Source organism: Alligator mississippiensis, chromosome 1 (assembly GCF_030867095.1).
Source record: "Alligator mississippiensis isolate rAllMis1 chromosome 1, rAllMis1, whole genome shotgun sequence".
In the NCBI taxonomy this organism is placed as follows: domain Eukaryota; kingdom Metazoa; phylum Chordata; order Crocodylia; family Alligatoridae; genus Alligator; species Alligator mississippiensis.
In genome coordinates this window covers 298,969,664-298,982,509 of record NC_081824.1, presented here as the reverse complement: position 1 = coordinate 298,982,509, position 12,846 = coordinate 298,969,664, and the positions used below count along the sequence as shown (strand labels likewise).

At 42.2% G+C, this 12,846-nt stretch overlaps 1 protein-coding gene across 1 annotated transcript in view; it reads right to left on the bottom strand.

Annotated features, from left to right (window-relative positions):
* Positions 1-12,846, bottom strand: part of LOC102567714 (uromodulin-like 1) — a 79,393-nt gene that overhangs the window by 12,318 nt on the left and 54,229 nt on the right. Inside the window, exons 15-19 of the mRNA XM_059724348.1 lie at positions 11,135-11,306; positions 7,643-8,087; positions 6,774-6,916; positions 5,539-5,775; positions 4,644-4,803 (exon numbers count right to left, since the gene is read on the bottom strand). Coding sequence (XP_059580331.1) covers positions 4,644-4,803; positions 5,539-5,775; positions 6,774-6,916; positions 7,643-8,087; positions 11,135-11,306 — 1,157 coding nt within the window. The remainder of the gene's footprint in view (positions 1-4,643; positions 4,804-5,538; positions 5,776-6,773; positions 6,917-7,642; positions 8,088-11,134; positions 11,307-12,846) is intronic.

The window sequence follows — 12,846 nt, the reverse complement described above, 5'->3', positions numbered from 1 at the left end:
CCAATACTTTCCTGCCCTTGGCAGGGGACCAGGCTTGATGATCTTACAGGTCCCTTCCAGTTCTATGATTCTAACCTAACAGCACCAGTTCTCCCTCTCTGCACAGGTCTGGTAACATGTGGGCCTGCAGCCAGGCCCATAAATCAATCAACTGTACAATAAATCAGTTCAACCTAGGCATCCAAGGCCCAGTCCTGCTTCTCTCCAATTTTCCCACCATTTTTTTGGTGACCCTTAACACTCTTACTTCGGCATTCTGAGTGGTTCTCTGTACCCTGCATCCTTTTTTGACATACCCAATAGTTTCCAAATGCCCCTCACTCCCCTGCTCTGACTGTCTTGATGGTTTCCTTTTCCCATCTTCCTGTGTTTTCTACAAAGTTCTCATCACTCCACCATCCTCTCCTAATCCTGCACAAGGCCATTTTGAAATTAAATTCATAATATGCACCAAATTAACAGTATTTGCATAAGACCAGGGTTGTCAACTGGGGGTACGCATACCCCTGGGGGTACTTGGACCGGTCCTAGGGCGGGCAGGGATGGAGTACCACTGCCTCCCAGGAGCAGGACCACAGCAGGGTAAGGGCAGCGGTGCCCCTCTGCAGGGTGGGAAAGCTTACACATGGTGACCACCGCCACCACACACCAGCCTGGTGAGCTTCCCAGCCCCACAGAGGAACACCGCTGCCCTCACCCCGCCCAGTGAGCTTCCCTGCCCTCACCCTACCCTAGCCCTGCTCCTGGGAGGTGGTGGCACTCTGTCCCGCCCGCCCACAAGCCATCCCTGCTTCCCTGCTCCATATCTGCCTACACGCTACCCCCCCTCAGTGTTCAGCTGTGTGCTACCCCTCCCTCCACTCAGCGTTCGGCCATGTGCTACCCCATGCCCTGCTCGGCATTCAACCACACGCTACCTGCCCTCCCTGCTCAGTGTCTGGCCACTGGGGGTACTTAGACTAAAAAAGGTTGAAACCCCTGGCATAAGAGATAAACTTTCATTAATATGAGGCAATGCATTTTCCATTCTTGTTCCATATCCTACAAGAAAGATGGCGTAGAAAAAGCTTCTCACCTCCCTTGCTGTAAACCAGGAGTCTTTCTGATTAAGTCCATGAAAATAGGCCATCATGAAACCACTCTAATTGAGATCAGCCGGAATTAATGTATTTAGTCTTGTAATGTAAGTGTAATATGTGTAACAGCAGGTGGAACCAGGGAGCAGTCTGCAGAGCTGTGCTGACTGTTAATTTGGACTGCAACTCCCAGAAACATTCAGGGGAAGAGGAAGCTTGAGGCTGGAGTAAGGACAAGAAAGAGCAGCCTGCATATGGAACCTGGTCAGCCCTACACAGAGAAGCACGCAGCGGAGCTGAAGATCTCACTGGCTCAGTCAGTCAGGACTGTGGACTGAAGGAGCTGGACTCAGATTTGGGGGCAGCTGCAGGCTGCTGTTTGAGCACTTTAGGAACTAAAACCTTGTTTGGGGACACCTCCAGTGGTGTGTGGCAGAAATTGAGGTGCTGAGTGTATGCAGGGATTGAATTAAACTCCAACTCATGGGGGTTTCTGTGACGGTGGCAGCCAGAAGGAGCTGCTGCCACCACCACCCGAGCTACTTAAAAAGGTGCCGTGTGGGATGGGGGCTCTTGTCTCTTATGCAGGGCTCTCGTCTCTTATAGGAGGCTCAGTCCCCACCTCCACCCCGCCCCCCAACCCTCCCCCCTCCATATTTTGAACCCTTAGTGTATTTTATAACAGTGTTGATGTTTCTTTATCTTTTACCTGTTCTCTCCCTTTGGTCCCTTTGGCTTGTGACCCTAACCCCTATGATTTTCTGTATAAAAGTGGGAACTCCCCCTTGCTTCATGTACCAGTTTCTGGAGCTTCTGGGTTGGCACAGTCTTCCCCTGGCCCATCTAATAAAAGATGTTAAGATAATAACAAATACAATATTGATCTCTGTAGCTCCTCCTAGTCTTTTCCTCAGATCTGTTCACTGCTCTTTACCCTTTGTGTGTAGTTCTTCAGCCAGTTTTCATGTTCACGCTACTTTGGACTAAATAGGCAAGTAATACTTTGTAAAATATTGTATCAAACACTTCAACACACCATGATGTACATTACATCTACTGCAGATCCTCTCTCAACAAAACCTGTGGTTGTAGCAAAAAACAAGACAATGAATTTCCCCCAAAAATAAACCCTCCAAAAATTGGAGTTCAGTCTTAAGTGGGGAAGCTGATTTTTTTCGCCTGGAATAGAAGCACAAAAATGTTGTAAAATGACTGCTGCTTTTTTCCTTTTCTCTACCCAGCGGCCACGTGGAGGAAGGGGGAAAGTCCAGGCTTTGGCAGTAGCTATAGTTTTAACCTTTTCACAAATGAACTGAAGCAGAGACAGCCTAATCTTAATCTCATTTACGCATCCTCACAGCCAATTCAACTATGAAAGAGTTAAAACTAGCTTTTGCCTGAGCAGGAAAGGGAAGGTGACTGAGCTAAATGCAGCAAGAATTCTGGAAAAATCGTTTTCTTCATTCTGCCTTCTCCAAACCAAGGTGCATGTCTTATTTAGGGTCATGTGGGATGCAAAAAATATGCTAATCTAGTCCATGGTACTAGATTATTACCACGGTACCAAATTAACATGGTAATCTAGTCCATGGTACTACAACTTTGTCCTGTAGGAGATTGACATATCACCTATTACATAAAAACAGGATATCACAGATTCTAGGAAGTAAGATCATTTATTTAAACACTTAGTCCATCAGTAGGTTTGTGCATGAGTCTGCCCTGCAATGCTCCCTACATTTCCTCCCAACTGGGCTTTGTCCAGATTATGTACCTTGTATTACCTTTTCTTTACAAAAGGGGAGAAGTAGCAAAGATGTTGCTGGGCTGAGACTTTGGCAACCTACTCCATGTTTACACATCATCCCTGCCAAGCCCAGAACGGCAATCCAGTCACTCCCTCTCCACCCATAACCAAACCTAGCAATTAGAGAGCACATCTGAATTAGATGACCCTGGCCACACACTCCAGCCTCACCTCGTGGGCTATCACTTGGGCATACATTCAGGACCACCACTAAATCAAATACACTGGCTCTAAACCAGGCTTGAGTGAGGGCAGCACAAGAGCAACTAGGCAGGGTTCATTTCCTCAGCAGTAGTCCTGAGAAGCAGAGAAGCAGCATAGACATGATCATATATTCTGTTCCTTGCTCTGCTACTAGCTAACTGCGTGAGCTTGGGAGAATTCCTGCCCCTCTTTGCCCTGCAGTTTTTCCCTCTGTAAAATGGAGCTAATGATACTTACCCGCCTTTTAAAACACTATGGCCAAATCCAGATGTACAGGCACATGCGGAGCAAATGGAGTTCACATAAGGAATACCTCTTACTACTGAAAGGTTGATGTTAGTTTGCCACAGGCCAGTCAAGTTAATTTTGACAAATGAATGTGTGTTTAGGGAAGAAGAGAACTCTAACCCTATTACCTTTTCTTCTTTGTTTAATTTTGTCAAATAGAAACTAAAGTTATAGTCAAGTAAATTGTCAAGCCCTATAAACCATGGTGTTACTTTAAATATTCAATCTTACATAAATAATTAGCTGTCAGACCTACTGCCTTCCTTTTTTTTTTTTTCAATTGAATGTCTAACTCCTCTTTTCTGTTTTCTCTGGGGAGAATTTTGTAACTTGAGACAGGAACAGATTTTCATCTCATATGCCCTACTAGGAGGTATCATTTGCTTTGTATTGAGGCAAAATTGAATGATATATGGCTAGAGAAAACTCTTACATAAGGGATCAAAGAGCCAATGAAAATAATTTTGGCAAAAGAAAAGGAAAAGATCCTTATATATTCAGTAAAAAGAGAAAGCCAGCAGAGAGTCCCTATTCTTGTTTCCATGAGCAACAAATTATAAAGGTGGAATAGTATATGGTATATGCCTGGAACTACATAGAAACTATGGTCTTTTTTTATTACACTCAGAAGACAAAGGTTGACACAGATTATGTCATCAACATATTGCTCATTATTATCTTATTTTAAAGTAATTATTAAAAGGTGCTGGATTGACGGTACTAGAAACCTAGCTCCATGGAACTAGATAGTTACCATGCAAGCTTCCTCACACAGTGCCAAAGCCGTGATATGTGGAAACAGTGCTTAGGGAAAAATATGGACTGTTATTCTGTTCTTGAATTTTCTGCCATTACTATGAGTAAAGGTGCTAGTTGACCATTTTTGTGGTGTAGATGCAGTGAGGAGCAGTATTGAGACTAGCTGCTCTTTTTGCAAGAGTAATCAGATGATAGGTTTCTTTCAGTCATTGAAGATCAGTAATCACCAATTTGAGAGTAAAAGGCTAAGCCACCTAGCTCCCAACCTTTCATGCCACTTTTTAAGTTCCATACTTGAACTAGGCAATGGAAAACAGAAAGAGGGGAAGATGGGGGCTTACATATGACTGTATTGTTTCTCTACCTCTCACTGCTTCCAGTTGAAAAAAGAAAGGCAATGTAGAAGAAAGGATGAGGACGCCAATACATTTTTGGAAGCATATTTTCCAGCTGGAGTAGTATATAGGACATAGTCACATAGAAAAAGTTTAAAGGAGCAAACCCCTTACCGTCCTGCAGGTGCTTTCAGGAGTCTCTACACAAATGCGAATTCTGCAGTGGAGATAAACCACAGAATTGTTGACAAAGGAAAAGATATTCAGTTTAAACTGAGCTTTGCTTGAGTTCCCATTCTCAATGAGAGATGTGTAAGTATTTGGGACTGGGCAGCTGAAACACAGGAACAGGAACACACACAAAATAACTAAGAGCTATTAGAGTTATATACCCTGGCAACAGTACTTTGTAATTCAGCTTTTAAGCTGTTTTTGAATATCGATAGCTAGATATTCTATATAGTATTCTCTATCATGGACAGTGGTAACAAGATGCTGGTTGTAGACTTATCCCCTGAACAGTACCACTGGACAATAGCACTGGGCCATCTAAACAGAACAGGAAATTCAAAGACAAGCATTAGTGGGGTACTGCAGTATCAGTATTTGTGAGGGGGCAGGGGAGGGAAGGAGGCGTGGGGGAAGGAAACCAAATTTAATCCTGAGCTTACAAAAAGTAGAAAGGAAATGGAGTTCACATATGGAATACCTTTTACTGCTGAACGGCTGATGTTAGTTTGCCACAGGCTAGTCAAGTTCATTTTGTCAAATGAATCTGTGGTTCTAATGACCAAAGCTGCCTCCATCACATCAGGGATCAAAACCAACACCTAAAAAATGTCTCCTTTACAAATACTAAGGGAAGGCCCCAACCTCACCAAGATCCCTTTTAAATTGTCTGAGGTATTTATTTTGAAAAGAAGAATGATTCTTGGATGGCAGATAAAAAAGAGAACTTAAAAGAAAATGTATAAATAGCCATCTTAACTTACACAGAACGGTCTTCAAGCTAAAAGGTAATACTGCTAGAAAGCTGGCACATCACTTCCAGCTGCAGAATATGCTATACCTGTTCTTAATAAAAACAAATGACAGAGGATCCATTGAATTATTGGATGGAGTTGCCCAGCATTCAGTGAGGACCACCTTGAGCTTGCTTCCCTCTTTATAAATTCCTACTTCAATCAGTATGTCATCACTGGCTGAAATGCTGAAATTTTTGGGTATTGGAGAGTTTCCAACGAACAGCTGCATTTCAGTAATAAAGTGTCCAGATCCATGTAAATCCTCAAAAATGGTGTAAACCCTGCAAAGACAATTTTAAAGATCATAGATTCAATAGTATGTTTCTATAGGTGAGAAATATAAAGCTTGGTTTTCTGGCATCCATGAACCACCAGAGTGAGGAAGAAATCAGCTAGCCAACATGATGCTAGGATTTTCAGGAGAGGGTCAGTCCATGTTACATTGGCAGACCTAAGGGAAGTATGGAAAAGAGTGGTGGAGATGAGAGTAGGAAGCTACAGAGGGTGAAGTGTACTGGCAGTGTAAGGAGAGAACACCAAGGGAAGAGGATTGCACCTTACTTCAAGGCTCAGAACCAGGAGAGCTAAAGCTTGATGCAGAAGACAAGAGGAAGCCAATGAAGGGATTCAAAGAGAGAGTGACCTGTTCAGAATGACAAGAGAAGGACACAACTGTTTGGACATGCTGCAGGGGAGTGATGGAGAGGAGGGAGGTGATGGTCCAGTAACCAAGGCCCAGATAGGATCTCTGTTATAGGGATAAGGAGGAAGGGCCAAGGTTTGCAAATGCACTAGAACAGCATTTCCCAAACTTTGATACCTGAAGCGCATGGTCTTCTGAATCAAGATTGGTGGCACACATCACTCATGCACCCAAAAAGGGGTGGGGGGAGGGAGGGAGGGAAGGGAGCGTTTTAAATAGATCTAAGTTCAGAAAAGATATGGAGGGGTGCTTTGAGTCTAAAAATGTTGAGAATCACTGATTCACTTAAGAGCAGAGGGGGCAGGGCCTCACCTTCTTGTGCCCTGCTTCTTCCACTGTCTGCCCTCCCTTCTCCCCTAGTCTGTAACTCAGGGGGCAAGGGCAACCCCTGCTGCTAAAGCTGCTCCTGCAGGGTCTCACATGCCAGTGATCACCTCTGTAGCCCTTCTTGCTACCTCGCCTCCATCACTTATTGTAATGTTCCTAGAGTACAGCTTAGAACATAGCATTTCTTTCCCCCCACAGCTACAGAGTTCTACCCATTAGCATCTGAAGTCAAAGAAAGGTTTTATTTACCATTCTGGAGTGTATCCAGATGAAGTCAAGAGGTCATTTTGAAATACACAATGAATAGGGCTTACAATCTTCAAGTGGTGGATAACTCCCTGCAAGGAAATATCATTCCGAAGTATTGTTTTCACTAAGGTGTTAGTCAGATTCTGAAAAATAAGAAGGAACCAGGGACAATTTATGAACCTTAATGTTTCTGAGAACACCATAGTCCCCCTGGTGAACTATTTCTGGTAACCATAAGCAATATCTCAGGAATTCTGTATGCTCCTTGCCATGAAAACCAAACATGTCAGCATCTATTACCTCTGTCATTTCAGGACTAGAAAATACTCTTCTCAACTGAACAAACCTGCTCTTCTCAATTAAGCCACAATGGTCACTGTTCCATGAAAATACTCAGCATTTATGACTCATGTTCTGTGAGTGTGGCATATGAGATATATATGATGCCATACCCTTTTCCACAAAAGGTTCTTACTCCTCAGTGTCTACTATTTAGTACAGCATTGCTTGGGATATTTATTTAGATATTACAGTAAAAAATATTTTGAAAAAAGGTAGAGGTTATGAAAATCAAGAGAAGACCACCACTAGGGGCTTTTGTAACCCAAGGTGGCATGGGAAGCAGGTCAGAATTCTGGATGCATTGGAGACAACAACATCTCCCTTCCATTTACTTCCCACCTAGGTTTAAGGATCACTTTTCACTGTGCAAGAAGAGCTGAGTTCTTGGTTCATCAGAGCAGGAATCTCTGACAAGAACTAACTGCCCCACTGCACACCGTAGTCCAGTATCTCCTACTACCTTCAGTAGGGACACAGACGTATTGGACCTGGATGTTTCTTCATATTCACCCACTCAGATGACTTACACTTTGTACTTCAGCTGCACATTCGTTCCACCCTGTCTGCAGTACAACAGAGGTGTCATTGCTGAAGCTCACATTGCAATGAGGTTCCCCAAGGTAAAGCGAAGATTCTGGGATAGATTCTTGCTGCAGAAATTTCTTCTGAATTGCAATGACAATCTTCTCAATTTCACAGAATACCTTCACAGCATCTTTTATAGAAAGCCTCTGGGCAGAGGCAATGAATGGGAGAGGGGTGACTGGTGGAGAATGGTAGACATTTGACATAGAGTCTAGGGAGGCCTGCGGTACTGCAGAGCTAGAGAACATAGCGTGTTCCAGAACTTTGGGTTTAGTAGCAAAGGAATCTCCTGCAGCAAGTGAAGATACATGTGCCCAAGGCAGTGAACGTGCCATAGGAAAAACTGTGCTGCCTGCAGGATTGTCATCTGTAGCTGCAGGACTACCACTGGGAGGAAATGCTGTAGAGGAATAAAAAGATTTAATCCAATTTGTAGACCCTAACTCATTTCTTAAGGACTTCCTTTTATTTTGAATTTTTTTTAAGAAGGAAACTCAGTTATTGGCTAAAAAGTAGATTTCTTTCTTAACTGATCACTTGCAGGTACTGCACAATGGAGCTTTCTCTTGATTAAAAATGACAGGAAAAAACTCAATGTCTCTAGAAATGCAATAACTGATTCACTCGCAATGTGTATTCAGCTTCCATAAGTCTTTTGGAATCCAGAATTTAAAAACTGATCAGCTCTCATTTAGGCACAAAAATGAGTGGTCAGATTTTGCTGCACAAACCTTCACAATAAAAGCCGCTGGCTGCTGAGCAATTTGGGAAGTCTGGTCCTCATAAGGGTGCCTAAGTTGCACTAAAGCTCTTTAGAAAATCTGGTTCTACTTGTTAGTGCCAGACATTTGGGCTAAGTGCAGACAGTCAAAAAGCCCAAAGCAGAATCAATTCAATTTTTGCAGGTTAGCCTAAGCTGCATAGATTTAACTGATAAGCAAGTGAACAAAAATTCACCTTTGATTTGGAAAATGCAGCCATATACCTGCGGTGTCTCAGGCCAGATGCTGAAGGGTGCCAGAGCACACCTCTCTGCTCACCTGGAGCAGACAGTTTGGGTCAAAGCTAGCCCACCCACCCTGCCAGGTAGGGTTTGCAGGGGAGGTGCAAAGCATCCTGGGATAGTGGGGGACTGTGAGTTAACTTGAATCTGTAGGGGATCTGGGACAGAAGTAAACCAATTTAACATAAATCAGTTAAGTCTGATAATATATCCATCCAGGTTTATCTTAAACTGGTTTTGGCAATTTTGAAACACACTAAACTTCTGTTGTGTTACAGATTTGAACTGGTTTCCACTCACTGATACCAGTTTATGTGAAATGTATGTCTCTAGACTTAAATATCTGTCCTTGACCACTTGGGAAAAATCTGGAGTGCAGCATGGTACAGGTACAGAAGATGTGTATTACAAATACATATTTTAAAATAATAGAAATGTAGGGGTGAAAAGGACCTCAAGAGGTCATTTAGTAGAACCCCCAGCTCTAAACAGGATTGTCCTGACTATATCAGCTCAATCAAGTGTCCATCTAACCTGATCTTAAAAACACTCAAGGATAGAGATTCCACAGCCTCTCTGGATAGCCTGTTCCAATGCTTAACTACACTGTCATTCACAAAAGGATAAATGTAAACAGATTTAGTGAGAAGAATAACAAATGGGGGGTTTCTCTGGCAGGGGGAGGAAGGGGAGAGAATTGAGGGGAGTAATATGCATATGGGCACTAAACACTAAACTCCTCCTTCTAATCCTTCTTCCTACCTAGTCAGTTAACCTGTATTTTTTTTTAACAACACCTACAATACCTGTCTTCATCCATCATTGATAGTGGCAATGTAAATGGCCTACACCCACATAACTAATAGTGGGTGCAGCTGGGGTCATATAGACTCTGTTATGCAACATTTTACTGAATTATACACATAAATAGCATCTATCCTGCAATTTACATTGGAAAAAGAACCTCTTAGGAAACCATTCATATCTTTCAAGAATATCCCTAATTGAAAAATTCCTGATTTGATGCCAGGAAAAAAAAGAAAAGAAAAGGAGCAGAAACTATTTCAGAAACATCTTTCCCAAATCTTTACTATTATAGTGTTAAAGTTTCTTGATTTACTGGCATCAAACCAAGACCAGTATATATTTACAAGCCTTGTGACCTCAGTCAATACCTGTAATTTATCACTATGGCTACAAAAACAAATACAAACCACAAAAAATGTGGTCAAAGGATCTGTGAAATCAAACCACCTATTTTAGCTAAACAGTAAATTATTTGAGAAAACCTGGAAAAAACTGGATGAAATGAGTATAGACAAACAAATCATTAATAACTTTAGTATTTAATGTGACTAAAACTGCCTGCTCTCTGATTTATAGTTTCTTTTCTTTTGCCTCTGCTGCTCCCTCTGTTAATGCTTGTGAAAATAACTAGTGCTTGTAATAGTTCTGTTAACTTGTCAGGGCAAAAATAAGAAAAAAAATCATTGTTAAAAAAATAATGAGAATGGCCTGACCCCATCAAATGCTCATACTCTTGCAATGAAAAAAGCATGTCGAAAATCTACTGAGTATAATAATAGAAATACTAATACAAACACTAAAGATACACCAAAATACACTTTTTTTCTAATCAGATATGTTTTCACACACTGAGGGCATATCTACATGTGAATTTATGCACCCTAAATTTAATGCGCCTTAGCTTAAGGTGCATTAAGGTGATTTAGGTGCACGTCTACACATGGACACCTTAAGTTGCCTTAATGCAGCTCGCTGGGCAGTCTGCTTTGGTCAGCACCCTAGACAGTGCAGGCTTCTGAGGGATCCTGAATCCCAGGCAAGCAATGAGGTGTCCTGGCTCTGTAGGGCTGCACTACCTGGCCAGCAAACCTGCTCTAAGGGAAAGGCACAGGGGAGCCACTACAAAGGCTGTGCCCACACTGCACTGCCCCCTTCCCCTGCAGGGAGTCATGGAGAGTCCTGTCCCTGGTGCTTTGACAGGCATCCTCCCACCGCTACTCCCTCTGCTGACTTACTGCACATTGACAGGGACTGCTGCTGCCAGACCGCTACAGCACAGGACCCCTCAGCCTGCTCAGTCACATAGCATTAAGGTGCCTTACAGCGTCTATATGTGGGTTAAAGTGCCTTAACTAATCACACCTATATTTGACACTTGCTTCATGCAGGGATTAAATTTAGATGCAAGTAGCCTAAAATCACCATTTTTAAGGTGCATTAAGGGTGCATACGTGTAGACCCATGCCTCTTAGTGCCCCTTAAAAATGGCTAATGCACCTTAAATCACCACATGTAGATGCGCCCTGAGTCACATTTATCCTACACATAACTCCATGGCCTGAGGTGGAGACTCATTGCAGATGGATGTGACCAAATGATTTTACAAAGACGAGATCATTAGAACATCAACAAAGTCAGGAGGGAATAGAAATTATTGCCTTTGCAGTTTCTTCCGGGCCTGTCTGAATTTAGATCAATAAATCCTTCATTACAGCTGCATTGGTAGGACCCATATATGTTATGGCATGATGCCTCCGCTGAACAGTCATCTTCTTCTCTCTTGCATTCATCGTAATCTGTTTTTTAAGGGGGGAGGGAAAAAAAAGAGAGTTTGTGACTGAAGTCCTGATTATTCACAAACTGGAACTTCCTTCATGGTGTCACTGTGAAACCAGTTCTTGTTGGTAGCATCATGTCACTATTATGCTTGTTCCCTACTGTACAGTACTGCTATTAACGGGAGTCTAATACAGCAAAAATACTTATATCACTGCCTAGAGGAATGCCATCAACAAGAGCCTCCCTCTGTACTGCTGATGAGAAATCCTATGACGCTCACCCCAGTGATTTTTTCATTTTTCCCTGAAAAATGACAGCTGTTACTCCCCCTGCCCCACCCCAGCCCCAAGTATTCCTATAAGGAAGGAAATGTTTAATACGCTGGCTGAAAAGCTGGAAAGGAAAAAAAAAATGTGAAATTTTTCATCTGAATTCTCATTTTTAGTCAAAATGTATAATTTCAAAGAAAAAAATGGTTGAGGTTTCTGGGATTTTTGCAAGTTCAGATGGAAGCATTGATGCAGGCTGGTTTCCAACTTCCTCCTATTACTTGCTGCTATAACTAATATGACGCACCAACCTATAACACTTGTAACATCAGCCTCTAGCACTTGCAGCACAAATAGTCCTTGATACCTTGCAACAAACCCCTACTATTCATTAGTACAGTTTGCAGGGGACAAATACAGCCTTGTAGGTGCTGAAAGCCTACCATGATAACAGTCATCATCTTATTATGTGGCACACGGCTGTGGTGATGATGGTGGTGGTAGTAGAGGAAGTACACCACCATGTGGTAAGTCACTGGCACAGCACAAATTTCTTATGCAAATCAGGCTCTGTTCCATACAGGGATCATGTACTTGGGTGATTTATTCATAAAAGATTTAAATTGAGCGCTCACAGCTTAAATCAGAAGGCAAAAAACAAAAGTGAACTCTTCTAAACTTCCAGGGTCAAATTTCAGAATCCTCAATGCACTGACAAGTGTTTTGCCCTACAAGAAGTCACTTAAATGTGACAGACTATAGCCCTTAAAATACAATGCCTTGCTGAATAGCGCAGCAGAGGACACAGTTATAAAGGACACATCAGGGCAGACAGTTTTCAAAATCTTTCAGAATATACAGCTGGAGATCTGGCAGACAAGGAAAATGCACTGAATTCAATGCACATATTTCAATAAAGCTCTCATGTATCCTCCCTGAGATTCTAATTGAGAGGTTAGAACTGTATCTTTTGAATCAGCATAGTGAAACAGAGGAATACCAAATACGGTGATGGTTTAAAATTTTTTTTTTTCCAGAAATACATCAATCTGTGAAGTAGGATTCAGAAGCAGTTAAGAAATGAGTATTACTGATCAGTCTCAAACGTGATCTGTAAAGAAGAAATTGTATAGTAGCCATTTATGATTATACCAAACTGATGGTCTTCATCTGAGTTTTGCAAGTGAGCAGTAGGCAATATTAATTGATAGTGTAAGGGACACAATTATTGCCTAGATAATTAATGTGTTGGGGTTTTTATGGTTTTGCACCTGGGCTGGGGGAAACC